This window comes from Archocentrus centrarchus, chromosome 16 (assembly GCF_007364275.1).
Source record: "Archocentrus centrarchus isolate MPI-CPG fArcCen1 chromosome 16, fArcCen1, whole genome shotgun sequence".
NCBI lineage: Eukaryota > Metazoa > Chordata > Actinopteri > Cichliformes > Cichlidae > Archocentrus > Archocentrus centrarchus.
Window position 1 is genome coordinate 26594179 of NC_044361.1, and position 27653 is coordinate 26621831.

The 27653-nt window shown below is 39.6% G+C and overlaps 3 protein-coding genes across 4 annotated transcripts; 2 read left to right on the top strand and 1 right to left on the bottom strand.

Moving 5' to 3' along the window:
- The first annotated feature begins 1122 nt into the window (after positions 1–1122).
- On the top strand, positions 1123–6121 carry tnfrsf1a (tumor necrosis factor receptor superfamily, member 1a). Of its 2 annotated transcripts, none has more exons than XM_030750858.1 (10): positions 1123–1273; positions 2544–2745; positions 2841–2967; positions 3079–3204; positions 3317–3472; positions 3562–3640; positions 4418–4461; positions 4860–5050; positions 5138–5255; positions 5380–6121. In XM_030750858.1, the coding sequence occupies exons 2-10, from the start codon at positions 2650–2652 to the stop codon at positions 5667–5669; spliced, it is 1227 nt and encodes a 408-aa protein (XP_030606718.1). In that variant the 5' UTR covers positions 1123–1273; positions 2544–2649; the 3' UTR covers positions 5670–6121. The 2 variants fall into 2 exon arrangements, with proteins under 2 accessions (XP_030606718.1, XP_030606719.1); XM_030750859.1 differs by having other exon boundaries at positions 3320–3472.
- Positions 6122–8042: 1921 nt separating this feature from the next.
- Positions 8043–24251, top strand: plekhg6 (pleckstrin homology domain containing, family G (with RhoGef domain) member 6). Its single transcript, XM_030750209.1, has 15 exons — positions 8043–8174; positions 10330–10534; positions 10937–11065; positions 11337–11471; positions 11948–12043; positions 12153–12203; positions 12475–12624; positions 14729–14839; positions 17041–17190; positions 17314–17448; positions 17978–18097; positions 18216–18348; positions 18440–18555; positions 20342–21810; positions 23551–24251. Exons 1-15 carry the CDS (start codon positions 8155–8157, stop codon positions 23729–23731), a joined length of 3201 nt encoding a protein of 1066 aa, XP_030606069.1. The 5' UTR covers positions 8043–8154; the 3' UTR covers positions 23732–24251.
- On the bottom strand, positions 24213–26904 carry lag3 (lymphocyte activating 3). The gene is made up of 8 exons (XM_030750210.1): positions 26789–26904; positions 26548–26675; positions 26158–26362; positions 25638–25892; positions 25235–25546; positions 24907–25155; positions 24689–24810; positions 24213–24558 (listed from the first exon to the last, which is right to left on the bottom strand). Exons 1-8 carry the CDS (start codon positions 26838–26840, stop codon positions 24463–24465), a joined length of 1419 nt encoding a protein of 472 aa, XP_030606070.1. The 5' UTR covers positions 26841–26904; the 3' UTR covers positions 24213–24462.
- Between the last annotated feature and the right edge of the window lie 749 nt (positions 26905–27653).

A 27653-nucleotide genomic window follows, 5' to 3' on the forward strand; every position in this document is an offset into this window, starting at 1 on the left:
GTATCGTACACCACTATTAGACACAACTGAAAAACTTTAGACCCGCCTACTTTCCCTGCAGTGCAAAAAAAACCCAGGGTTAACCCTTAAGTGACCTGGATAAGTCAAAATCCTGCTTCTGGGTGCATCCTTTGGGTGCTTTCTGGGCATGCCCAGCTGGGAGTAGACCCAGGGAAAGACCCAGAGCTCACTGGAGAGGTACATTATATGGGCAAAAGTCCTGTGCACATTATTACACCTACAGGAGCTGCTTGGCCATGGATACCCCTGCCATGAATTCTGCAGAGCACTGGTGACATTTAGGCACAATGTGATTCAGGACTCTGTAACTGTATGTGGTCTGCACTTCCTGCTGATTTGCTGTGGTTCCTAAATGCCATTGAAATTAAAAGATTAAGGGGTGTGGCTCAGTACTTCTGTTCTTAGTGCATCTCATCAGCAAACCCCCCCCCCCCCCCCCCCCCCCCAAGGAGGAGGTGGAAAGCATTGCTGGGGAGCAGAATGTCTAGAATAGTCTGCTTAGTCTGTTGTTGCTTCAGTGGATGGGTGTCACAGATTTCTTGCAGTTCTTGTTTCTTTGTGTACAGAGTTTTTCTGAATATGTCAATATGATGTACCAGACACATAAATCCACAACGCAATGTTGCTTTGAACTACTTGCCCACGCAGTCTTTTGCACAGGGATGAACCCCTCCCTGTACTTGTGAAAGACTAACTCAACCCCTGACACCCAGTCATTTTAGCCTATTGCCTTTTCACTTAAGTAGTTGCAGTTTGTTCATATATATATATATATATATATATATATATATATATATATATATATATATATATATATATATATATATATATATATATATATATATAAATGTGAAGTTTTCCAATTAAATTCTGGATTTAAATGAGCTGCAAATCATTGTATTCTGCTGGTATTTACATTTCTATCCACATCCCAAGTTTTGCAGATTCTTGTCATTGTCTTTCTGGGGCTAAGTCGTCTTTAGGGTAAACGGGTTTCCTCTAAGTCTGTTGTTTTGTCCTCAGGTGCCGTTTTGCCCGTTTGCCTGACGAATTCCTGTGAAACGTGCGCGTCACAGCATTTCCTGTCAAAGACCGCCTCTCTCTCCGATACTGGGCAGCGGCAGTAGTGTCGCGCTGCTTTCTGTTAAAAAAGAAAAAACAAGTATATCCATATAGTAGTAACTTAAATATCTGTTCCCACTTAAGGACCTGAAGTAAAGAGATATTACTCTGAGTGACAGCAGTTGTCCAGGTAAGTGACAGTTAAATACCTCAGCAGCCAGTCTGTGGGAATGAGCGATTCATATCAGTCTGGTGGGCGTTTGTGGTGTGTACTTAAACCGAAACCAGTGACAAGAAAAAAGTTAAATGACAAGTATAGATTAAGTTCTTAAACACATCAATGTTATCTGTACATACGTAAAACAAGACTACCTGACGTTTTTGTGCTCTTAAAGTCGCTCTACAAATCAAAGTTTGGACGGGGAAGCGAAGAGGGAAGCTGCCTAAGCGAGTGGCGCAGATACTTCTCCACGAATTGTTTCGACTCCTTTCGTTTTAATGTGTTTAATTTCCTTAAATTAAGAGCTTGTTGAAGGCAGAGGCTGCATAGGGTGCCGTTTTATGTGTAGTATTACCTTTCAGAATCACTCTGCTCGCAGTCAACTTTAATAAAAATCGAACCGAAAACATTTTGATCATTATCAGCCCCATTACATATAACGATATGTTTGTTGCATTAAAATTGCATTTATGGGATATTATTATTATTATTCCTAATGAATTAACCGGTTTCCTTGCTTGCCTGTGCAGTGACATGCAGTTTCGTTTTATCTACTTAGCGTACTGAGGAAACCACTTCTGATAATTCAACCCCCAAACCACATATTTACATTACTATGTCATCTGCTTTAGTCTGAACCATCTCTTCTTGTCTTTTAAAAATAGTATCCAGTACAAGTCTATGGAATATGTTATTATGATTATAAATTGGGACATTGTTTAAATTGTTCAAGTCAAACAGGCAGACTGGGCCTGGAAAACCTGAAAAGGTTCAGTGTGTCACTTGGTTTGTGGTAATTTGAATTAAAAAATAATCTTACTGTAATGCACCAAATCTCTGTCTCTTTGCACACAAACTCCATCAGGAGTTGAGCAACCAAACTTGGCAGGCAGGCACATCTTGGGTTCCTGGAGGTTCTTATCTATATCAGAGGCTATGATGTAATCATTTTCCCTGGCTATCCAGTAATGTCCTATTTGTAGCATTTATAACACTGTATGAAAGCATAGTACATGATAATTTCATGGCAATAACACTATCGCATTGCCTGCCAACCACCAATCACTGACCAAACAATACTATAGTATGAGCACGAAGGAGTATTTCTAATATGTATGACCAAACACCAGCTAATGCTATTAGGGCCTTAAAATGTGTTCTGCTCTCTGTCAAACTAATGCTTTTATGATTTTCGTCACTGTGCCTATTCCTAAAATCCTTCTTGTTAATCACCACTCAGCTGACCTGGGAACAGACAGCATTCCTGCACAGCAGCAGAGTGCCCAGTGATCGTGCTCGGGGCCAATGGAGTGCAGCAGCTATGCTATGCAACTACATTTCTGCAAATGAGTGGACTTTGGCTCATTTTCACTATGGCAGTATTTGGGCACAGAGGACGGAGGAATAAAAAAACCTCTGTAGGCACGCTACTCTGCCTCATGGTGAGAAAGCCTTGAAGGTCATTGCCTGAAGACATGAAAAATTGCCTTGTAATAGAACCTTTCTTTACATATTCATTGTAAATTCTTTGTTTTAGTGCCTGTTCATCTTCAGTTTTGCATCATTACCAGAGGCACAAGAAGTTAGCTTACAAGAGAACAAGACCTGTAAACTTGATGAGTTTCTCACTGAAGATGGAATATGTTGCAACAAATGCGGTCCAGGTACTGTGTAAGCCCCTGCATATCACATATGTCACAGTAACAAGCAATTTATCTGAGACATCATCAAGTTAACTTTTAGTTTTTTTTTAAATGTGATCTTCTTGTTTTCAGGGTTTAAGCTTCTAGAAAAATGTCATGGTCCTAAAGAGAGATCTAACTGCATACACTGTCCCGATGGACAGTACATCGACCAGATGAACTACTCAAACAACTGCAGACAGTGCAAAACCTGCAAAGGTAGATCAACTTTAACTTTTCCTGATTCAGCTTCATATGGTGGAGTTACAAGTGTATCATCAGCCTCAGGCTTACCTTACTCCATTTTTATTATTTGTGCTCTTTCCTGCAGCAGCAAAGCATGAAATTGAGGAATCACCATGTAACAGATCCCAGAACACTAAGTGTCGGTGTAAGGATGGTTATTACAGATATATAATTGACTCTTTAACATATGACTGTCTCAGATGTAAAAAGTGCAAAGCCGATGAAGTGGAAAGAGGGACATGTAAGTCTTAACTTATATCAATACCCAGTCATAGCCCATCATGCATTTCTTCACGTGAGTCTAAATAGAAACAATCTTGCTGTTCACAGGTAGCCCAGATAATAACACTGTGTGTGGATGTAAGGACAACTACTACAAAGTCAAGGGCAAGTGTGAACCGTGCAAGAGGTGAGTATACCACCACTGTACGTGAGCTTTGTGTGCACGCATTGTTCCTATTCCGCTGTTTGGGATGGTTTGTTTAAGTTGTTAACAGGGAAGTGCGTTTGTTAAATTAGAACTTGCAGCACACTGCTCAGTTTGTTCAGTCTTTCCATTTGTCGGCCACAGAGAAGTTATGACACATAAAACTGGGTTCCTGCAATGTGAACAGTCACTAAACAAGTTCTCATTTGTTGAATGCCCCGTCTGTCTGGTTCACTCGGGGAGGAAGTAAATGTCTGTAAGTCTTAGCAATACTCAAGAAAACGTGATGTAGACAGATGAATAAACTCTACAAGCCGAAATCCTGTGTCATACAAAATCACGTAGTACATTCAGACATCTTTTCCTTTTAAAAACAGAATTTCTATTGAAAAAATCATGGCAACAACCCAAGTTTCATGTTAGTTCATAACTGTAAAGTATGTGGTACAGTGATATTTATCATGGGAAAAAACCTGGGTGCTCAGGGGAACTTACTGCCCATACACCCAATAATCCCAAGCTACATCCTATCTGACACATAAATGAGGCTATTAGTAGTAATTGTGTCAGCTGAATAAGTGTGAATAAGCTCTAATTTAGTGATAACTTTGAATCAAATACTTGAAAGTGTGAAAATGAAATTGCTTGAATTCATATGATGGTGTAAAAAAGGCATCTTGGCTGTCATGTGAATCATTTCCTCTTAAGATGTGCCACTTCCTCCTCAGTGTTATGAAATGCACTCTCTGTTCTCCACAGTTGTTCCTCTGAGTGCAGCAGTTTGTGTAAATCTCCTACAACAGGTGAGCACTAACCAGTCTTTCACACTAAAGAGTCAGCAAACAGCTTTTCAGAATAGTCATAGATTTGCTTTAAGCATATTAAAATATTATTATAGTTGTTTATATTATACTATTATTATTGCTGACAAATTTCATCTTACTTAGATGTGATGTATATTTTTCAATTTTTTTGACTCTAGAAAAACATTATATTTTCGGTAGCTTCTCGAGGCCATGCACACATTTTCAATGAAGAGTATCATTCCACATTATTACAACATTGACAAAAAAATTGAATATTTGGGAAAAAATATGTAAATTTGACAATATTCTTTAAAAAAGTGAGTACAAAAAAGACATAGGCTATTCTTGTCTTTTTTTAAAATATGTATCTGTCTTCTTTTTCAATGCTTTTTTAGTTTTTCCTGAAGTCACGAAATCTGTAAATCCAGATGGATATGTTATAAATGTAATCTCTGGAACTGGAGCTGTGATAATCGTTTTGTTGGTGCTGGTGGTTTTCATCACCTACATGCTCACAAAGCGGTATACCAAAAAGAGGATACTACGGTCCTCCCAACGGTCTGATGCTTCCCAGGAATCTTGCGAGGTACTTCGATTTAACTGTCTGTGGTTGCTTTTCTCAGCTGGGTCTACAGTCTACAGCCATTAAATGTAATCTGCGCTTGTTTTATAGCAGGTTCTGGTGAACAGTGAGGAACATTTGGAGACCAGTGTGAAGGAGTTTCCTCAAAGCGCTGTGGCTGAAGTGGAGGGTTCCAAACTGCCTGACTGTGTCCCCCTGGAAATCAAGCGTGAGTGTATAGCAATGCGCGCTCCTCACCAGAGGTCCAGTGTGCAGACTTCAACAAAAAGCCAGCTATTGTATTCAGGTTTATCTCTTTCCCTCAATAGCACTATTCTTTCCCCTCTCTGCAGTGTCTGAGCTGATCTACACAGTGCTGGATCTGGTTCCCGTGGTGCAGGTGAAGCAGCTGGTGCGTCTTCTTGGTGTGACGGACACGGAGATCGAACAAGCTGAGTTGGATTACCGATCCTGCCGGGAGGCTCACTATCAGATGCTGCGGGCGTGGGGCTCACGTTCAGGTGGAGGAGGACGAGGAGGAATGCTGCACAGGCCACTGTTGAAAGAATTATTAGAAAAACTAAGAATGATGCACCTGGGAAAGGCAGCTGAGGAACTGGAGACAAAGTATGGCATTCAGTAACTCTGTAACATGTGCCAAGCGGAACAAAAAGCTTATGACCCCAAGTATTGTTGGCTTTAAAGACTCAATCATGGATGCCAAGGTGGCATGGTGCTACATCACAGCAGCAATTTTATTTCACAGCACACAAGTGAGACTGAAGACTTTTCGCCAGTCACTCAGCGAGATGACTGGAAGAAACAGCCAAGAGCAAAATGAACAAATGGTTCACAGAGAAAGTGGAATTTTGCATCCAGATCAGTCATTTGTAAATAACTTTTTGCAATGCGTATTTTTCAAATACTTGGAAAACCAGGGTTATTATTTTTAAGTGCTGAGAAGACCGATGCTACATTCTTCACAGTGTGTCTCAACCTACAGCTTGTCTTAGTTGATCAAATCTGAACAAAAACAAAACTGTAATCTATGGTGAGTCACGTGTGCCAAAGAGTTTTTTTTTTTTTTTTTAGCCACTGAACAAAGCCAAGCTATACATTTCCCAAAGATGCAGAGATTCTTCAAGATGACCAGTGTTGAAGGATAGTCTTTGGCTGCACAATGGCTGTCCTACGTGTCACCCTGAGGCAAGTTTGAAGTTGGCCATTTCAACAGGTTTTCAACCAAGAGTAGCCTGAGACTTAATTCTGAGGTAAAACATGCAAATAGAAATGGTTGGGATTCCAAAAAGAAGAAAGTCCAGTTGAGTCATGGTGGCTAAATGTTTGTGTGCATGATGTGCATGGAAGTGTGGCCGAGGAATTGCACTCATTCATTGTAGCGTAGGATTCAGGAGACGTTATCGCTGTCCAGTATGCATACCTCAAACTTCATTTCCAGCCCAAGTTCATTTCTGCTGAAATCTTACAGTCTGAATGCACCTTAACACACGTGTTATTTCTTTATTATCACTATGCAAGTCTCTAAAATATGAGAGGTTAACAGTGTCAGTTCCATTTTAGGGTGTGTATTTCAATGCATTTTGTACTGTGTGCATTTCTACAAAGTTTGATCGGCTTTTTACACAGAGCCTAATGTTTTTATCTACTTTATCAGTGTATCTGACCACTTAAGCTACATGTTTTTATTTTAAATTGTCACTTGTAATGCTACACTTGTTGCAAACATTGCAAACATTTATATCTTTTTGTAGAGGGGAATGCTATATTTAATCTTGCTACCACTGAGTTAACTGGTGATCTTTTAATAGTACAGTGGTTCACAAACTCTTTGTGGCATGCTTCCCTCTCTCTTGTTAATACACAAGCACATACACAGTTTCTATCAGTCGTTAACACTGATGGGGAAGGAACTTAAAAAAAAATGGATCCTAGTTTAATTTCAGTGAAATAAAGGTCAGCACAGTGACACTGGCAAGCTTATTTTTTCCTACACTGTGTGTTTAGCTACCTGAAGTGGCTCCGTACCCACACAGGGAGGCCTGCCCTGCAGTTTGAGAACCATTTTAATTATAGTTCCTGATGCAGTAGTAGCACGGTAGTTCCCAGTGGACTGTTACTAGTCCATTTTATGAAAAATTGTATTTGGACTGTAACAATAATAGGGAAGTTTGTGGTTCCTATTTACAGTAGGCCTGACCCCTGCCATATTCTGCAGCTTTTCACAGGCCCATAAGCATTCTTTGAAGCCCTATCATGCAAGCATTATTCATGCTGTTACAGAAAAGAGGACACACCTAGTCCCAGTGTGTCTCTGCCAGGCCGCTTTTAAAATACCAGTCTCGGGCTAAAGATTCACAAAGCAATCAGTAACACTTGGACTGAAAAAGTGTTTCCAGATCACCTTCACCCTGTTTCAAATGATTTTATACTTGGAATAAAAGTATTTTCTGACTAGATAATCAGTGCCAAACAATTTTGTACATTTGTCAAGTGTAAATATCTCAAGTTTAAATAAACATCTCGTGTCTTTCTCTTCGTGTCTGAGCTGTGTGGAAAATGCAGTTGTGCATATTTCAATGCCGTCACACTGTCAGTCTGAACTCCAACGTGAGGTTTTCAACATCAACTCGAGTAGAAGAAAAATCATTCTAACCAAACTATATATATAGTTTATATATATATGTGTATATATATATTATTTCCTTCCAGTAGAAACATGTTTTTGCCTAGTCCTCCCAACATCACCAAATTTCATGTCAGTACCTCCCTTTGGTCTGTCATATAATGAACACAAAATAGCTTAATAAACACACTTTTCAAATTATTTTTCCCTGTTTGTTGAGGGTGATCAATAAGTTCAATTGAGAAGAACAATAAACAAATCTCCTTCAAAAAAACGAGGCACCGCCTCTATTTTGCTAAGCACTTTAACTGCGACACATTAACCAGCCTTCAGCACTGAGTTGTTGGCTGCAGAATCCAGTCATTCTCGTCGGGCCAGTTGTAGAAGGCAAGGGCGCAGGTGAAAGGAAAAGAGAGGGAGGGACGACTGAGGCAGAAAGAAAGGAGAAATCTAACAGAAACCAAAGATGACTCTGTGAAACAAAATGGATCCAGACAAGTCCAGGTAAAGTCTCTGATTTTATTAATTAAAAGTACAGCTGCTGGTTAAAGAATAGACACTGCTTTAAAAGGAACAGTGTGCTTTATGTGTTCACTACGGCAAGGCCCCACACGTCAGAGCTCATGTTTAGATTCATGGACTCTTGTGTGGCATTGGATTTGTTGACTTACTGAAGTTATTAAATTACCAGCAGGCCTGTCTTTACTGACCAATTATCAAGTTTTAAAGAAGTAAAAATCTAATGTAATTAGAGTTCACTCATAATTACTGAGTTACCGTGGGATACAGGCAGTGATTATAAACAGGTATGACATTGTGATGAAAGCACCTGCGTCAGTCCTCTGATGTTTGACAGAACAGTGACAGCAGATTAGTTTGGTGTACTACTACTACTACTACTCTACTGGTTGCTTGTGTGAGTATCTTTGCTTTTGCCTTCTAAAACTGTATAAATAAGAGTATGAATGCTGGAGAAAGTGTTAATGTAAAATACACCTAATGCTTTAGACGTGCCAGTTTTACAATGACACTAAGCTACAGCAGTAAATGGTGCAGTGTGGAAAAAAAAAAATGAAACCTTAAGTTACTGCAGGAAATGCTGCAAGTTGAAGATATTGTCAGATACTACAGGTGCGACACTATGATCTGAACAGCTGTGTAACTGGAGCTAGAGTCACTATAATCTGCTGCTGATCACCTAGCTGACTCCTGGTATTCACTGTGTCAGTCTGATCCTTTAAAGACAGAATGTGGACCAGTTTGCCTCCTACTATTAGAGCATCTCTCAGTTCAAATACATGTTCATGTTCATGTGCATTACACCAGTTTTGTTTTTTTTTATCAGGCCCATCCCTTAGGTTGTTTTTGCACAGCTATGCTGCTTATCTGACTTGTTTTATTGTACATAAATAAGTACTTTTGTTATTTAAAATGCCATGTATATTAAAATAGCGGTGCCCAGCTTTGACCGTTAAAAGGCAGATGTAAGAAGAAAGACTATATTTATGCTCCAAACTTTGCTGTAAACTTTTTCATAAAAGTTACTGATGGTTGAAGATAAGATAAGATAAGATAAGATAAGATAAGATAAGATAAGATAAGATAAGATAAGATAAGATAAGATAAGATAAGATAAAACTTTAATGATCCCACGACAGGGAAATTTGTGCATTACAGCAGCTCAATACAGAGAAAAAATGAAAAGGATGAGTAAGAACAAATAACTAAACTAAAATAGAATAGAATAAAATAAAATAGCAAAAATCTATACACATATACATAAGCACTATATACATAAATATATATATCAGTGTCAATACCCACATTTACATATACACACATATGCACACACGTCAAAACACTATATACAGATATCAAAATATTATATACATTTGTAGCCGGTAAGGCTGCTTGTAGCAGCATCCAGTTACATTTTCTTTAAAGAACTCCCACAGCATTTTACTATTACCATTACCATCATATATATATGACATATATTGAGTTTTCATAATTTTACTAACTTTGCTTATTTTAATCTAGTTTAAATAAAACAAGGCTTGTTGGGTTTGCCATGTGGGACCTTTTGGTGTGCATATCTATGCTGAACTGTTAGGTGTTCATTTGGACTGATTGCCTACACTCAAACTGTGTCACTGCTGGGATCCCGAAAAGCATTTTTAAAGTGGGGATTAGCCTTGAGCAATCTGGGACTTGTCACTGAGTTTAATAGTATTTCAGTTTATCATTATATGTAGATTGTGCAGTGTGATGAGCATTTACTCATTGTCTTTTTATCGAGTCCCTTGATAGGAAGTGGAAACTTTAACTATAAATACTGCGGTATGCACCACTGCTTCATGTCACTTATGTCACTATAAAATTAAACAGTGAACTTAAACTAAAACAAGCAGATCGATACATGTGCAGTCAGACTCACAGGCTGAACATCTCGGGCATCACTGTCTAAACAATTCATCATTGTTTTCTTTGCATTTCCAAATCTTTCGACAAGTCTGAGTAGCCTTTTAAAAAGATAACGAACACACGGCATCCCTTCATTCTTCGTGCTTCAGTGTAAACGCCTTTCCTTGTAACAAACAGTTCTGTGACCTGACACACATTATAATGGCAGTGAGTAACCCTGTGTGCTTATCTTTAGCCTTACTTCAAAAACACAGCATGTAAGCAGCAGAGAGGGAAGTGAATCACCAATGGATGAAATGGGGCTGCAGAGCGTGGATGGAGAGAGGCAGAGGGAGATGGAAACCAAAGAGCCCGATGCTGTTGACAGTGTGGCTGCAGACATAAACGTTTTCCACAAGGGGGCAGCAGACAAACAGAAGTTCAGTACGATCGGCTTTCAGGCAAGTGGACTGGGACAGAAGCATGAGGATGGGGGAAACCTCCCATGCTGGGAACAGTGGGGGGAAAATGAATCAGATTTACTACAGTACTTTAATTAAAATCAGTCTGGATTCTGTATGATTATATACTAAAAAAAATAAATAAATAAATTGGCACTTTATTTTAACTTCTTCCTGAGAAAATAACACACCTAGAACTGAATCTAAACCTAATGTACAAGACTATTTGCATAATTTACATCAGCAAAAGCGCAATAGTTCAGTACAGAAAAATTATATTGCAAGTCAGTGTGTTACACTGTCTTTATGTATTTATTTTTGAATATTCTGGTGGTAACTGTTTTGCAATCCTTTCTTGTGCATACATGTTCAAATGTCCAGCAATATTTTTCATATTTCCAGAGGCGAACCAAGCAAAAGGTTGTGACTGACTTTGCAACACTGAGTAAAGGAACTTCTGCAGGAGCCAAAACCAGAACACCACTCAAACAAGTCTTTTTCAGCCAGGGAGTGTCTGACAAAGTGTCTGAGGTATTGTGCTGTGCTCATCAAACTACATTCTGCTTTTCTAAGGAACAGATACAGACTTGCTGTAAAGGCATCCGCCCACTCAAACGCCCAAATTGACTGCAGCGCACCTCATTCTGTTCCACTGTCATAATTTTAGACATAGCCTGTGTCCAAAATTAACAACTGTTTCTAATAAACAAAGACTGATTCGGTACATTTTCAGATTTTCCTCTCATTTCTGTACCTGACTTCTGTTTTTTTTTTTTTTTTTTGTTTTCCAACAACTTCCCAGGAGCGAGTTCAGCTGGATGTGTTGAAGCAGGCTCTGGAGGCCTCCACTCTGCCGGTGAACCGGTGGAGATGGAAGGAGGAAAGTCAGGGAACCACGCTGGAGAAGAGCTGGACAGATATAGTGCACTCTACCTCAGTATGGGCCCCATGAGGATCTTTTTCTTACTTCCAAGAAATCCAATTAAAACACCAAAATTGATCAACTGATTGATTCTTTTAACAGATATCACCAGTTGAGCCAAAGCCTGATATCCTGTAGTTTATTTCTGTGCAGCAGAAATTCATTACAGTCCAAAAACTGTTAACTTGAATAAGCCATGCCATTGTACTAGATGACATGCCTCTCACCTCTTGCAGTATTTAGGAAATCTAAGAAAACTTTTTTTTAATAAGCGCAGCTTTAGCAGGAACAATCGGGTTTGGTGGCCTGTGTGAACTGGGGAAGTGGGCAAGTAATAAAAGAGGAATCAATACTTTGTTCTTTGTTTGTTCTTTTTATGGGACTTGTTGGTGACAATAATAATTACACACTATGTAAATGCCACACATTCTTTCTGTGACAGCTCTCGCATCACTTAACTTTTTTTTCTCTTGTCTTTATTTCATGGGTAGACTATGTCTAAAATGCAGAGACACCAACAGGAGGCGCTGTGGGAGTTTGTACATACTGAACTCGCCTACATCAACAAGCTGCTCATTATAAGAGACGTAAGATGTCACTCTCTAGCTGCCGACAGACACATCAAAGAGTAAAGTTTCAGAACTGAGAAGGGATTTTCAACAGGATGTATAACAAAGCTGTGTCTGCCTCCTACAGTTGGTTATTGCGGCTCTTGTCAACTTGCATCAGCATGGATTTCTCCTGGAGGTCAGTGTGCAAAGCACGCATCCTCTTCTACACTAAAAACACAACAGTGTGCTGCACCGTCACTTCACCTGCAGGCCTTTTTTCCACTGTTCTACATACCACTGACATAGATTGATTAACAACGAGAACATCCGCTTAAGCTGAGGCAAAAATACAACTCGAGTGCGAGTGGAACATACAGCGGCATATTTCCACTGAGCAGTCGGAAAATATCGCTAAGCAGGGGAGTTAAACATATTTAAATTTTTGCTGCCGCTTCCTGTTTTAACAGGTGACCCCCGAGTTGCTTTTCTCCAACCTCCCCGCTATCCTCAGTGCGCACCAGCTGTTCTGGCAGGAGGTGATTTATCCAATGTTACAGGAAGTGCGAAAGACAGGCAAGCCCTTTGACCCCATGTGGTTAGAGGCTGGTTGCCTCCAGGTAAGCCCCCACTGTGTGACAGATACATTACATACAAACATTTTATAGTTATTGAGTCTTACCTCTCAGATCACGCTTTTAGCTCTTTATAAGGGGACTTATATGTACAGTTTTTGTTTCCATATGCGCTTGCATTTCTGCATGTTATGTTGTCCCTTATTTGTTGGACCAATATGCAATTTTTGTAGTTTTGACTCTGTACACCACCGCAGTCAAGATGCGATTGATGTGCAGACTCCGAGCTTTAAGTTTTGTTTTTTGCTTTTTAAGAAAAAATTTTTGCATTAACTTTTTGGAATTACAGTCATTCATATACACAGTCCAAAATCAACCTTTCAGAGTGAGAGCAAAAGCTTTAGGCCTGAAAGACCACAGAAAACAACTAAAGTTCACGATGACAGAATTATTTCCATGGTTATGACAAACAACTTCACAGCAGCTAACCAGGTCAAAAACACTGTAAGGGAGGTGGGTGTGTCATTATCAAGACTACAATCAACAGATGCCTTCATGAATGTAAATATAGAGGGTTTACAACAGCATGCAAACCACTGGCCCACTGATTATGCTCAAGAACAAGAAGGCCAGTTTATACTTTGCTAAAAAGCATCTAAATACCAAGAGATGTCAATGCAAGTGAGGGAGGCCGTCACTGTGCTGAAAAACAAAACAAACTAAACAACAAAAAATAAAAATATCAGACAGATAGCAAAAACTTTAGGAGTGGCCAAATCAATAATTTGGTACATCCTTAAAAATAACTAATGCATTTGCCAGCTCAGCAACACTGAAAGGCCCGAAAATCCACGGAATACGACAGAATTATTTCCATGGTTAAGAAAAACAACTTCACAACATCTAACCAAGTCAAAAACAGGAGGTAGGCGTATGATTTTCAAGGTCTGCAATCAACAGACGCCTTCATGAATGTAAATATAGAGGGTTTACAGCAAGGTGTGAACCACTGGGTGTGCTCAATTACAAGGAGGTCAGATTAGATATAGACTTCACTATATGCTTTCTGCTCAGATTCACCCAAATGCTGCAAAACTGATCAGTCAGCACTTCAAAGTGCAAATAGATAATGACCCTTAAGCATACTGCAAAAGCAACCCAAGAGCTCTAAAGGCAAAGAAATGGGATATTCTTCAGTGGCCACGTCAGCCACCTGAGCTCAACCAAACAGAGCATGCTTTTCAAAGCAAAGGCCTATCAGAGCATCTCAAGGGAGGAAACACAGCATTTGGTAATGTCCATGGCTTCTAGACTTTTGTTTTGTTAAACCCCTTGAATGGAACAGAGGGAAGGAGCAGAATTAAAGAAAGTCTGCACTTCAATCACATATTGATTGCGTGATTAAAAATCCACTGTGGTGTTGTACAGAGGCAAAACTGAGCTCTAAAACTCATGTAAAACTTGATTAATGGAACTATAACTGAAAAAAACAAAAACCCAGAACAGTAAAGTGAGATTTTTGTTGGCTTTTCAACCAAGTAACCAGGTCTGCACTTCAATCATATATTGATTATTTGATTGAAAATCTTCTAAGGTGGTGTACAATAATAATAGACCTAACTGTACCTACATTTCAGATGGGAAATGTCACATTTTTCTGCCAAATTTATATGACAGTTAGAGTTAAGGTTATTTGCACATTTGCAAAATATTCATATAATGTTTTGTCAGTGTTTTTTTTTGCATATAAACTATAATACAATGATGTGCAAAAAAAAAGCTACCCAGCACCATGATCTTCTCCAGGCAAGTTTGAAAACAAAGAGTAAAATTTTCACATGCACACAAAAGGTTAAAAATATGAAACTCATGATATGTGAATGTACAAGTATTTTCCACATTGCACTTGTGTAAGTTTCATGGCGTTATGTCTCAAAACCATCGACAAAATCGTCCTCATCTTAAACTCAGTGCACCTTTAGCACTAATCTCTGCATCAGTAATGATATCGATAAACATACTGACGTGGATTTACGGGGACATTTTAACGCTCTCACTCATAACAAGTGCGCTAAACCTCATATGCAACTGTTTTACTTTTTAATGCAGGATTTTTTTAAAAAATCCTTTCAATTCTTTTTGTTCCCAGTTTCAGGAGCGCTTCTCTTGCTATCATCATTACTGCTGGGAGGAGGAAAACAATCTTGAGTTCTCACGCAGGCAGATGGAGAGCAGCCCACATTTCTTCACTTATGTCCAGGTACAGCAAAGCAGCGATAACATCCATATGAAGCATGAGCATGCGAACTATAAATGTGAGGATCAAAGAGCATTCATATATTGAAATGCTCTCCCACACTAACCCAGTTATTATTTGAATGGAATTCATTTTAATGGCTGACTAAGAACTCTGTTGCTATTGGTTGTGTTTTGTGGTTTTCATAATCTTGTGGGCGACTTCTTAGAGCTGCTTCCTGAAGGGCACCAACGTCTTCTCCAAATGATTCAGCCTTAACAGCGTTGCGAAAGATTTCTAGTTCACAAAAATTAGTGCAGAACATTTATGGGAAAAGTGTCTGCAAGAAGATTGCGGCCTGCAGCGTGACTTGCATAAAGCATTAAAAACCTCTGACATAAAATAATGAACCCCGTAGTGTAGTGGTTGACGTATTTGCCTAACAAGCAAAAGATCCCCAGTTTGATCCTGGGAGGAGCTGCACATCCCGTTGGGTTTGCTTCAGGAAGGACATGCGATGTAAAAATCTGCCAAATCTAACATGCGGCACGACCTGCTGTTGCGACCCCTTGTGAATAAGTGAGCGGCTGAAAGTAGCTTTAAATGATTGTAATCTTTTTTCAGTGTTAACTTGTGTTTAAAAAAAACAAAACGTAACAGATACATTACTGTATTGTGTATATTTCCAGTAGCATCAGCTACTGTTACCTTTTGTTTAACAGTTAAAGCCTCCACTTACCAAGAAATAGCACTTACTAGGCAATGAGGGTGTGGCTGTTAAAACAAAAATATCCCTGTTAACAGGTTTTTTTTTTCCAGTTATGGTTTCATTCATGAAGTTTTAAATGAGTTTTAGAGATCAGAGTCTTTAATTTTATTTAATATAAGAAGAATAATCCTCAGAGATTTCTGTGAACTGATGCTTGCTGATGAGTTTAGATGCTTTGAAGTACGGTTTGGTGATTTATTGGATAAACACATTTTTTGCAGTTTTAATCCACTGTGGTGTCGTACAGAGTGGATTTTTAATCAAACAAACGGTATGTGATTGAAGCGCCAGCTTTCTTTAGTTCTGCTTCATCCATCGGTTCCTTGTGGTGGAAGGAGCATTTGCTTTAATTCAAGGGGTTCAACGAAAGTCTCGAAGCCATGGACATCACTAAATGCTGTTTCCTCCCTTGAGATGCTCTGCCAGGCCTTTACTGCAGCCACCTTCTGTTGCTGCTTGTTTGTGGATTTCTTTTTTTTTCCACCTTCAGTTTTGTCTTCAGTGAATGGAAAGCGTGCTCTGTTGGGCTGAGATCCGGTGACTGACTTGGCCATTGAAGAATATCCCATTTCTTTGCCTTGAGGAACTCTTGGGTTACTGTTGCATGCTTTGAGTCTTTCCACTGTGAAGTGCTGACTGATCAGTTTTGTAGCATTTGGCTCAATCTAATCAGAGAATATCTAGTTTTTATGCAAAATCTAATCAGTTCTTCCTGTTCTTGATCATACCCAGTGGTTTGTGCATTGTTGTAAACCCTCTATATTTACATTCATGAAGGCGTCTGTTGATTGTAAATCTTGATAATGGTACGCCTACCTCCTTGACAGTGTTCTTGACCTGGTTAGTTGCTGTGAAGTTGTTGCTCTTGTCTTAACTGGGGAAATAATTCGGTTGTTATGCAGTTTATTGGTTTTTGCTGTCTTTCTGTTTATTTTGGATTTTCAGCCTATTGATTGTCTCCTTCGCTTGCACTGACATCTCTTCTGGCCTCATATTTAAAATTACAGCGAACTGCTTTAAAATAAAAATTCAACCCTTTGAATCAGCTCCAGATTTTATGTCTGTTCCATTTGTCATGAAATAACAACGGTAGAGGCCTCACCTGGGCATGAAACTGTTTGTGAGCCAATTTGTCCAACTACCTTTGAGCCTCTGAAAATTGGGGACTGTGTAAATAAATCTATGTAATTCCTAAACAGTGAATGCATTTTTTTTTCTTGATTCCCTTCAATTAAAGCAAGTTGAAAGTCTGCACTTCAATCACATGTTGACTGTTTGATTTAAAATCCACTCTGGTGGTGTGCAGAGTCAAAACTGCAAAAACTGCATATTTGTCCAACAAATTAGGGACCTGACTATATGACTTAATTCACAGTTAAGAAACTTGGTTATGAGGAGATTTTATAATGACAGCACCAAGTTGGGATAATATTTATGTTGTTTTCGTCCTGTCCAGTGGGTGGAGAATCATCCTCAGGGTGAGCGGATGCGTCTTGGAGACATGCAGGCCAAACCCCATCAGAGGATCACAAAGTATCCCCTGCTGCTCAAAGCTGTGCTCAAACACACCCAGGACCCTCACGTGCAGCACGCACTCAGGGGCATGGTGAGGACTGTAAACTATTAAATAAAATCCTTTTAAGTTCAGCATAAAATATTTGTCCCTTTATAGATGCAATATCTGACTCACTGTGTCACACTGGCCCTGTTTGTCTGTTCTCCTGTCCAGCTGTCCAGTGTAAAAGATTTTTTGGAAAGTATAAATGAATACATGCGGGTGAGAGATGAGGAGCTCGCCCTCTCCATCTCTGCTCAGAGGGTGGAGGGGTACGAGGTGGAGGGCATAAATGAAGAAATTGACAAGGTAAAACACATCTGTCTCTCTTTGGAATTTTTTTTCCTTTCTTTCAACAGAAATTAGTCATTTTTAGGCCCAGAGAACATTCTGATCCTTGGTGATAACAGATGCCATTCTGTGCTGGCAGTTTTTTTACTGCAAGAAACAAAAAGAGCCTATTCAGTTTATTACACATAAAAAGTGCAGAGTTATGTGTTGTATGCCTTGAAATCTGGAGAAAGGAGTTTGCTTATGATGTTAGAGCTTAGATGCCACATCAGGGTTGATGTGCAGCAGGCACTTCTTTTTGTGGACGTGAAGCTCACAGGGCTGTGATGACTAAGTTCAGTGGGCGCTGGGTTTATTGTTGTGGTTTTCAAAAGGGTGGGATTTACACAAGAGTGGGTTATGAATTGGTGAGATGTAGCTAGCCATGCAGTTTATGTTCAGCAGAGCATCCATCAATAGTAAACAAGAAGCTCAGAAAGATATTTTTCTCTGTCTTTGTACTGATGAAATGCTACTGATGATTACATACAGTGCATTTCATTGACAGCACGTCCGAGAGATCTGCCAGTTTGACCTAACGTGTCCCATCAGAGGCGTGGGTCCTGGAGTCATGCGCAAGCTACTGCTGGAGGAGAACTTAAGGTTTCGGGGCAGGAAGGACAGTAAAGTGAGAAAAAATGGCACACTTAATTGCTGCACTTTTATTTTGCTTTCCTCAGAACTAACTTGTAAGATCGCTTCTTTTCTTCTTCTTTTTTTTTTTTTCTTTTCTTGATGTGATGCAGCTAGAGTTTGTGGCTCTGCTTTTCTCAGATGTGCTTCTATTCACCAAAGTCCAGAAGAAAGCAGAGCGGCTGAAGGTGGTCCGACCTCCCCTGGCCCTCGACAGAACCTACTGCATAGCACTGAAAGATGGCTGTAAGTAACATGTTCATTTAGAGTTGAGACACTTGGATGTAGTTTAATTATTTTAGAACAGATAATCTAACTGTCTCTCTGCTTCTCTCAGATTCATTTGTCCTTGTGGAGGTAGGTGAGCTTCAGAGTGCAATGAATGTCCTCATACTCGTCACCAGCACCACAGAGAGCTGCTCCTTATGGGTATCCGCCATCCACCAGGCGAAGGTGACAAAAAAACAAACAAAAATAAAACAACGCACATTTTTATTACAAGTTTTGAAGTCTTTGTAGTCTGGTTGCAGCTTTAGCTGCAACAGCACTGTGGCCTTTTGCAATGGCAGTGTCAGTTTTTGTTTTGGATTGAAACAGTTCAATAACAGTGCTGTAAACCCCAAATAGTTGTCAGAAATTAAAAAAAAACAAAAATTTATTTTGGTCATTCAGTGTTATAGCTTTACTATTGTAGCATGAAGATAAAGAAGCACAGTGACCCAACTTCAATTCAGTTCAGGTCAGTTCAGTTAAATTCAGTTTTATTTATACAGCGCCAATTCAAAACTGCAGTTGCCTCAAGGTGCTTTATATTGTAAGGTAAAGACTGCAATATTTAGAAAGCAGACGACCCCCTATGAGCAAGCACGTGGCGATGGTGGGAAGGAAAATCTCCATTTTAACAGGAAGTAACCTCTGGGCTCAGGGAGGGGCAGCCATCTGCCGCGACTGGTTAAGGGGGAGGAAAAAGAGAAGAAGGGAAAAGGGAAGAAGGTCAAAAACTATGTGAGAGAGAGCCAGAGTTTAATAAGGAGGAGAGAAGCTGCAGAGAGGTGTGCAATACTGCGGCTCTGTTATTTCATATTTTCCAGCTTCTCAGTGGAATTTTGTTGTGGTCCATGTTCCACTTGCACTTGAGTTGTATTTTGTCTCAGCTTGAGTGGATGTTCTCATTGTTAATAAGTCAGTGATACGCAGAACAGTGGAAAAAGGCCTGCAGATGAAGTGACTGTTCAGCAGTTTGTTGGGTTTTTTGTGCCTCTTAGTACATTTTAAACTGCATATTTTAAACTGAATTATCAGACTCCTCCGGGGCAGTATGCATGCCAACAAACTGGGCTGAAAAAATGTCAAATATGCACATAACAAAATTTAACAAAATTATTGTCTCAGTTATAATTAGAGTACCATCTGTAAACTCCAGAGTTTGGATTGGACTACCTACTGATATTTTTGTTTTTGTGGGACATTTGGTCATATTTGCTCAGCCAGCATGAAAGTTGAATGAAAATATAATTTTCTTCATTTTTGTGACTACAAATTTCATGTTAAAAGCATCCCCCTTGTTTTATTTTGCGTTATTGTGAAATGCAACACTTTTACAACGTGAGGGTTTTTTTTTTTTTATTAGTGTGTGCTCAAATATGGGAGTTTTCAGGACTGCTTGGAAACGTGTGAAGGTATAATTTCACAGCACTCACTATATAGTTCCAATTTTTCAGGCAAATCAGAGGTAGCTGAGGAGAAAATTTTTTTGGTATAAAAATTTGATGATTTGAGACAGACAACCTGCTCCAACAGTCTGATCTAACTCCAAGCATGCAAGTTACACCAGCAATCCTTCTACAAACTCTGTTCCAAAACACAATTTTCCTCACAACTGACCTATTTTTTTATACCAAGGTGAAGCCAGTGCCTTTTCAGCACCAGCCCACAGTTTGACAGGTTTCATAAACATTTATAACATAGTTTTACTAGTAGAACTTGTGGTACTTTCCATAGAAAGAAAAATCATAGCGGACAGAATCTGTGGGCCGCATTTGCAATACTAATACATTTCTTAGCTCCTGCAATAAAGAGTCGCAGCAGTGGTTACAGCTTTATGGTGGAAATGTGTGGAACTGGTAGGTTGTAAAGGGGTGTGTGTGTGTGTGTGTGTGTGTGTGTGTGTGTGTGTGTGTGTGTGTGTGTGAGAGACAAGTTGAGTGACTTTTTTTTTTTTTTTTTGATTGATTGTTAGGAAACACTTAGGAAGCTGAGAGAGACAGAGAACAGCAGGTTGGAGACTTTAAAAATAAACCAGCAAGATGAAGAAGCAGTGACAGATGACATGGAGACAGAAGACCAACCCGTTACACATCCAGGAATGGAGACTTCAATGGATGAATTCAGTATCATCGCTCACTCAGTAAATGGGTCAGAAGCGGCAGAGCAGTATCGACCTCTGGATGATGTGTCCTCCGAGAAAAGTGAGTTACTTTTTCAGTACTCCCAGTCTAAAGACAGTACACAGAAATTTGGGCACAAGAGGAGCCCGCTTCAGCCACCAGCATTCACAGAGCCTGAATGGATAGAAATGGGGGTGAGACAAGATCATGCTGGAAACCAGGGGGAGAAAGAACACGATATTGTTGAAACTCAGATAACAGATGAGCAGAGCGTGACTTGGAACCACAGTGTGCAATCTGCCCCTTTGCTCAATGATTTCACTCACAGACATGCTGCAAGCCCATTTGGATACAACACAATAGGACTACACAATTTTTTACCAGGTGGACTCCCAGATGTTGACTACCCAACAAATGAAGATACCACTTTACAACCTAATAATCAACCAGTAATAAGGAAGGGATTTGAGTTTTTAAGACAGCAGAGTCAACGAGAAACATTAAGAAAAGACTTCGACTCTGTTTCTGTGAACCAGGGCAAAAGGAGAAATTCCAGTGTCAGTTTGTTTGGAGACACTGAGACAGCTCAACAGGCTTGGGTCTCCAGAAATTTAAAGTCACCTTCAATACAGCGGAGGAGACCAGTCAGCACAAAGCCATCCCCTTCTCAGACATCCAAGGAGTTCTTTCAGGGTTGGGAACAAACTTCAGCTGCTTCAAACAACTACTCTTCCTCTAATTCGGGCTCTAACTGCAACCCAAAAATGAAAAGGAACTCTCTTCCCACCTACCCATCCAATTCACAGCGGGTGCTCAGACTGGGCTCCCTGAGGTCAAACCCAGGCATGTTTAGCAGTGAGAGTCCCTCTCCTGATCCCCAAGCCTTTTCCGAATCTGAGCTGCCTGGCATGAAGTTCCAAAATAAAAAGCCCAAAATGAAAACGCATAGAAGTTCCTCCACACCCACCATGAGCACTGAAAGGGGAGCAAGAATTAGCCTGCCCTCCCGTAGTTCGTACACACCATCCCAAGCAGAGGGCAGTCATCCCTCACCTCTGCAGGGCCTTTTAGATAGAGCAAAAGAAAGAGAGAAGGAGAGAGGAGGGTTAAAAAAAGACAGAAATTTAAAAATGTCAAATCCGAGGTCAGGATACCCTCCTCCTTCTCCCTCATTTTCTGCCACACCTTCACCACCATGCAGCGATGGAGACAGAGACACAGAGTGGGAGGAAGTTGAGGTAACAAGACACAGGGCCCTCACTGTAAGTCAGGGATGGAAGGAGCAGCTGGTGGACGGCGATGAAGATGAGCAGGGGAACAGGTTAGTATATGGCAGTGATTAGTCCCTTTGACTTTCATCATTTTTATTGTTAACATTTTGTTTAAAAGGGGCTTTTTAGTCTTCTCCTTATTTTCTGTTGTCCCCTGTGAACCAAAAGCCCAAGCTTTTGTTTCGCTCTAAATGTTCAGTTTCAGGGTATGAATGACGTCAAAGACGGGTCTTATCCCTAATATGGTCTTCTTAAGCACACAGGCCTGACTGTGAGCACATAAACCCCACCCACCTGTTGTTCGACTTTTCTGTTTTTGAGGGGTGCCGATCAGAAGAAAGCTGGCTTAAAGAAAGAGGCGCTGAAAAGCGCACCAAGGCCCAGTAGAAGATAAATGAGGCCTAATTTGAACTGCGAATCATGCAGAGCCACCCCAGTAGAGTCCAAAAATAAAGACAGAGTTGGAAATAAGCACTGTCATTTCAATATTTATTAAACGTTTGTCAGACAAGTGATATGCATTGTGTAAGAAATAAGCAATACCTGTGAAAGAAAAGTGTCAAACATATCACATGGCAAACATTTGAGGAAACATGCATCTATCGTGTCACTCATAATTTTGCTTTGCTTTTGCATTACTTATTTTATCTTTCAAACATTACATTAGATTTCCTCAGAATAGAGGGGTTATCAAGATGAAACGCAGCAAGTTGAGCCTTTAAAGCCACAGTTTTCCATGCTGTTCAATAAAGATATGCCGCAGTAAAATTTCCAGTGACATTTGAAGTCACTTGTGGTATTACAGTAATTGTGCCTTCATAATGCCTTGCATTGTTGTTGATTATATACTGCACAATGCACTTACCGCAGTGGCGACCACAGTGGGGTCGGGTGGGTGCTTTCTCTTGTTTGCACCACATACTGAAAGTTTGTGTTGTAGCAAACACTGTTGGGTAGATCAGGCATTTAACTGGGCTGTCTTAAAATAATAGACGGAGTTAGCATACGTGACTTCTGTTAGTCGGAAAATATATCTTTAAGTCTGTCAAGCTTCTAATCTTTAAATGAGTTTTCAGTGAGGTGTAGGCTGGTAATGAATAGATTTTTACATGACAGTGGAAACTTTGAATTACTGTTTCGAACCTCAGTATGCTGTGAGCATCGTTAAGTTCTGATTAAAATAATGAATATAACGAAGCCTTTTTTTTTTTTTCCTCACAAAACACCAACAAAAACATTTTCATGTTTTAAAATGAGATTTTTATACCAGAGAGTTAGCAGGACTCCTAAAATTGTTTTTATTCAGTATTTTCTGTATTTCAGTACAAGTCTTAATTGTTCCTTTGGATAGTGAACATTATGTATAATTCAGCAAGTTTTGTTGAACATTCATTTAAATTTAATGTTCTGATAATATGGAAAACTGTTGATTGTCTGAACACCTGACTGATTAAGTACAGTGTTATGCATGATACTAATCATCAGTGTTGGATGGTAACAAAAAAAATGTACTAAGTACTGTACCAAAGTATAAGCTTTTTTTTTAATATTTCCATTTTCTACTGTTTAAACTTCTCCTTCATGACCCCATTAATTCAAATATCCTCCACTGCATCAGTTTAATAACATTAGTCGCTCTGCAGAGTAAGGTTAATAATATAAATGTAAACTTAATTGACTAGAAGCCCTTTAAGGTGTAATCCTATAAACCTATGATTGTAAAAAGAAACCACTGAGCCAGTAAATGTTAAAAGAATGATCAGTTTTGACCTTCTGTTTCCTCCTTTCAGTGTTATGTTTACAGATGGTGAAAATGTGGACTGGGCAGGCTGGTGCTTTGATGATGAAGAAGTCATGGATCATTTGCATCCTGGAAGAAATAGCCTTATGGAGGAACTCAACCAATATATGGCCTCATGGGTTCTTAGTGAACTGTCAGAGCAAGAAGATGGGGAGTGCAGTCAGGTGTAGCGCTGAAGCTGCATCGCACCTGTAGCCACTGAGTGGTTTCAGCACTAAACTGCCAGCCAGCAAACTGAGGTCGGTCTCAGTGAGTTGGCTCAAAATTTAGTCTGTGAATCTTAATTTCAGAGTGACAATCTGACAAGGGTAGAAATTTTATTTTTTTTTTATAAAAGTGGGAAGGGAACGTTACAAAAGAGACTTCTTTGCACAAATATCTTAAGATGCTGCACCTTGTTCTTTAATGCTTGAATTCATCATTCTGTAATGAATATAAAATAGTGATAAATATAGCCAGTGTTTGGTATATAGAACTAGTGTCTGATGTAAATATACTTTTTTTTTCTAAATTACTGTGTATTTTATTTATATGAGCAATAATATTTCCCTGCCATTGACCATCAGGATTCATACTGTATATAAATGTAACAAATAAAACCAGATCTATTTCTCTTAAATGCACTTTATTTGTAAAGCAGTTTGCTCTCAGTTTGTCATATACAAGCAAATAAATCATCACACACAAACAGTTAAAAACATTTACAGTTGAAATAAAGGATATCATGCACTTCATTTTTTTTTTTTTTGAATGAAGCAGCATTGCTACAGTATCTGCTCTGAAAATATTTACAAAATCTGTGTAAACAAGAGTCTCTCAAAAATATTGCAGGCGGCAAAAGATTTCACTTCAGTTTAGTGCTCTGAAATTCTTCCAGCGAAGTCTTGAATTTTATATGTCTTTAATTTTTCTCTCGGTTCCTCTCTCTCTCCTCCCGCTCGTTGGAGATGGTGTGAACAATGGTCTCCAGGGCAGGGTACTGGAAGATCCTTTTCCTCTGTGGAGAAGAAATGTACAGAGTTAGTCAAAGAAAACTCTGAAGATCTAATCCATGAGTGCACATTTTAATATTTATTCAGTGTTTTATTTCAAATTTACAATTTTTGAATTAACTACTGCTTTTTTACCCTTTGGTGGTTTTTGTACATCTGAGCCAGTATGAGGAGCAGAACAGCAAGGAGAAAGCTGAGTCCGACCACGGTGGCGGTGTTATTTGAGAGACCCGAGGATTTCCGCCCACTCAGACCACCTGCAATGAGGAAAATATCAAATGATGTGTTTTATTTGGTAATAATTGTGTATATTTATTTTCAGCACAACATAAGCAGAATAAGAGAGAACTTACTCATCAGGTGAATGTTGTATGTTACATTTCCCAAAAGGCCTTCTTTCCCATAGAAGCTGCATGTCCATTCGCTCCAGCTCTCCTCTGACCCGTCACTAATAGTTACATCCTTCCCCTCCCAGATGGGTCCGGTTAACGCTGTGCCATTTTGGTCGTAAGTCACATGAACCCACTCGTATTTGATGACCTCGCTTGCGTCGGCCAGTTGGCAGGTCAGCGTCATAGAGTGTTTTTCCTTTAATGGGACAACTGAGAAGAGAAACGAGAAATTATAGCAAAAATAAAGATGCGGTGGATTTTCCCTCAAACTGAAAGAGTAGAAACTTACCTTTAGCAACAACAAGCTGCATAGTCCGAGTCAGCCTTTGCGATCCTACGGTCCCAGCACATGTGTAGTTTCCTTCATCCTCATACGTGACCTCACTAATATGGATGGACTTATCCCAGCGGAGTCGAGCAGGTGATGAGGACAGAGGCAAAGAAAGAAGTTGGAGGTCGCGAGCAGATGGACCCCCAGCATTCACTTTCTTCCAGCCTGAGCTTAAAGGTCTTAAATTGGGGGTGAACACACAGGGGAGAGTGACTGCAGACCCCACAGCAGCATAAACCTTGGCATTATCTTTGGGTGGTTGGATGATTCCTGTTGAGAAAAGAAAAAAAAACTGTTAAGGGCACAAAAAAAACCTTTATCTAACAGATTCATAAATTAGATGTCCAGGTTTATATTTCACCTTTCACAGACATAGTTGCTGAAGCTTGCCCCTTATTTCCATCGTAACTCACGACGCAGGTCCAGGTTCCACTCTCTTTCTCAGTTACTCTTAAATTCTTTAAAGCATTCTCTTTACTCCAGATGGTTCTAGTCTGAGGAAAATATGGAGTGTTGTTCAGCCTCCACTCCACAGAAACTCCATGACGCCAGGGTGTCAGCGAACAACTGAGTGAAGCGTAAGTCCCTGAAATAGGATCTGGTGGACTGATGGACACTGTAAAGGAAGAAAGTGAGAATGAGTTGGATTCCTGTTAATTTACAGTAAATGCTACATACTACAGTCTTTTAACAACATACTGTAATATTAATTTTAATGATCAGAGTCTAATATTACTCTATATGATGAAAAGCTCTATGGTCTTGTGTAATTAGTGAGTTTGGGCTGGGTCCATTAGTGCCATGTTAATCTTTAACAAGTTCATGTAGCGGCAGCAGTTTGAGTAGAATATAAAAACATGGGGATGTCTTCAGTTTCTTACCTTTAATAATTCTGAGCATGACCTGATTGTCATGCTTTCCATCATCCAGCTTACAAGAGTAAAGCCCTCCATCCTCCTCAGTCACGCTGTTAATCTGAAGGTTGAATTTACCCTTGTCATACTGGTTGTGGGGGCACTGCACACGCTGGGACCATTTGGAACCCCGGTACTCCAGACCGTTCCGTTCCTTTCTCCAAATAGTGCTGTGGGTGAAGGTAAGTTACAACAATCCAGAGTCATCAACATGTAGATACAAGTTTTTTAATTTGAAGATGAAAGGGGAATTTGTTGGTGTTTGTGGCTGGTTAAACTTGGTTATTCTAGATATGAAACATGAGAGAGAGAACAGCAAGAAATTAAAAAAAAAATTATTAAGTTTAATCTTACCCTTTTTTCCATGTGACTCCAGACAATGATAAGTGGATGGCTGATCAGTGGTGCAGGGTACTGACAGGGTAGCACAGCCTGCGAGCCTTCTGCAGCAATTACTTCAGTGTACGTCACCACACGTCTAACTCCTATGTGAAGAAACACATGAAATTCATGTCAAAATTAAAAAAAAGAAAAGAACTGCAAAAAAAAAAAAGTACATTTTAGCGCAGATTTGTTTTTAAATCAATCCTGCCGTTACCTGTTATAAGAATGGAAACCACCGCAAAGATAAAACATTCCAACAAGTTCATTTGTTCGTTTTGGTTTTGATATCCACAAACTCTTAAAATCTGCCTTTCTCTTTGGCTCTGCTTCTCTGATGTGTTTTTGTGAGGTGGGTTAAAGAGGTTTATATATAAGCTCCGTGGGTAGGTGTTGGAGGTGGGGTGTTTGGTAATTCCTCTGCTGATCATGTGACTTCAGCTACACGCCAAACTTTGTTGCGGTCTGTCTTTCTCAGCCTGGAAACTATAAGACAGAGATGTAAACAGGGAGCCCCACTTCCTCCCACGGATTCTCTCTAATGTATTTCCTGTTTCTTTTGCGTCAAACACTCTCTGTAACATCATGTTTAGACTATTTAATTTGCAAACCAATGAATACACAAGAAGAGTACAGTATGGGATCATAGACAATAAGATATTCTATAGTTATACCTCCAAAAATCTCTTAATTTAGATGAGCTTTGGGGCCAAATAAATAATAAGCTACATTATAATTAAACATTCACTCCCCAGCGAGTGTTTGTTGTTTAGAAATATCTTCATCATCGTTCACGGAAGCTCAAGTTGTTGCTTTGAAACTGAGATGGCAAAAGTGCAACACAAACCATCCCGTCATCACTCCGTCACTGCCAGTTAGTTGTGTTTACAACCACTAGTTAACGTTGCTAACTCATAATCATCATCATTATCTCCAGTGCGAGAATGAAGACATTTATGGTACCTTTGTGTGATGGATATTCATGAAAGTGAATCATCCCCTCCATTCTCATTTTGAAGTCACTATCAGTGTACTAGAAACAGGCCTACACAGCCAGACAAACACGTAATATTTTAGCATAT

Excerpts from the sequence above, each read along its gene's own strand:
- plekhg6 (XM_030750209.1), top strand. The coding sequence starts at position 8,155 with ATGGATCCAGACAAGTCCAG. Across the intron at positions 12,625-14,728 it reads TAGAGGCTGGTTGCCTCCAG|TTTCAGGAGCGCTTCTCTTG; the intron begins GTAAGCCCCCAC and ends TTTTGTTCCCAG. Across the intron at positions 18,349-18,439 it reads CATAGCACTGAAAGATGGCT|ATTCATTTGTCCTTGTGGAG; the intron begins GTAAGTAACATG and ends TGCTTCTCTCAG.
- lag3 (XM_030750210.1), bottom strand. The coding sequence starts at position 26,840 with ATGAACTTGTTGGAATGTTTTATCTTTGCGGTGGTTTCCATTCTTATA. Across the intron at positions 26,676-26,788 it reads GGTTTCCATTCTTATAACAG|GAGTTAGACGTGTGGTGACG; the intron begins GTAACGGCAGGA and ends TTCTTCACATAG. Across the intron at positions 26,363-26,547 it reads TCTGGAGTCACATGGAAAAA|AGCACTATTTGGAGAAAGGA; the intron begins AGGGTAAGATTA and ends ACCTTCACCCAC.
- tnfrsf1a (XM_030750858.1), top strand. The coding sequence starts at position 2,650 with ATGAGTGGACTTTGGCTCATTTTCACTATGGCAGTATTTGGGCACAGA. Across the intron at positions 3,205-3,316 it reads ACAGTGCAAAACCTGCAAAG|CAGCAAAGCATGAAATTGAG; the intron begins GTAGATCAACTT and ends TCTTTCCTGCAG. Across the intron at positions 3,473-3,561 it reads TGAAGTGGAAAGAGGGACAT|GTAGCCCAGATAATAACACT; the intron begins GTAAGTCTTAAC and ends TGCTGTTCACAG.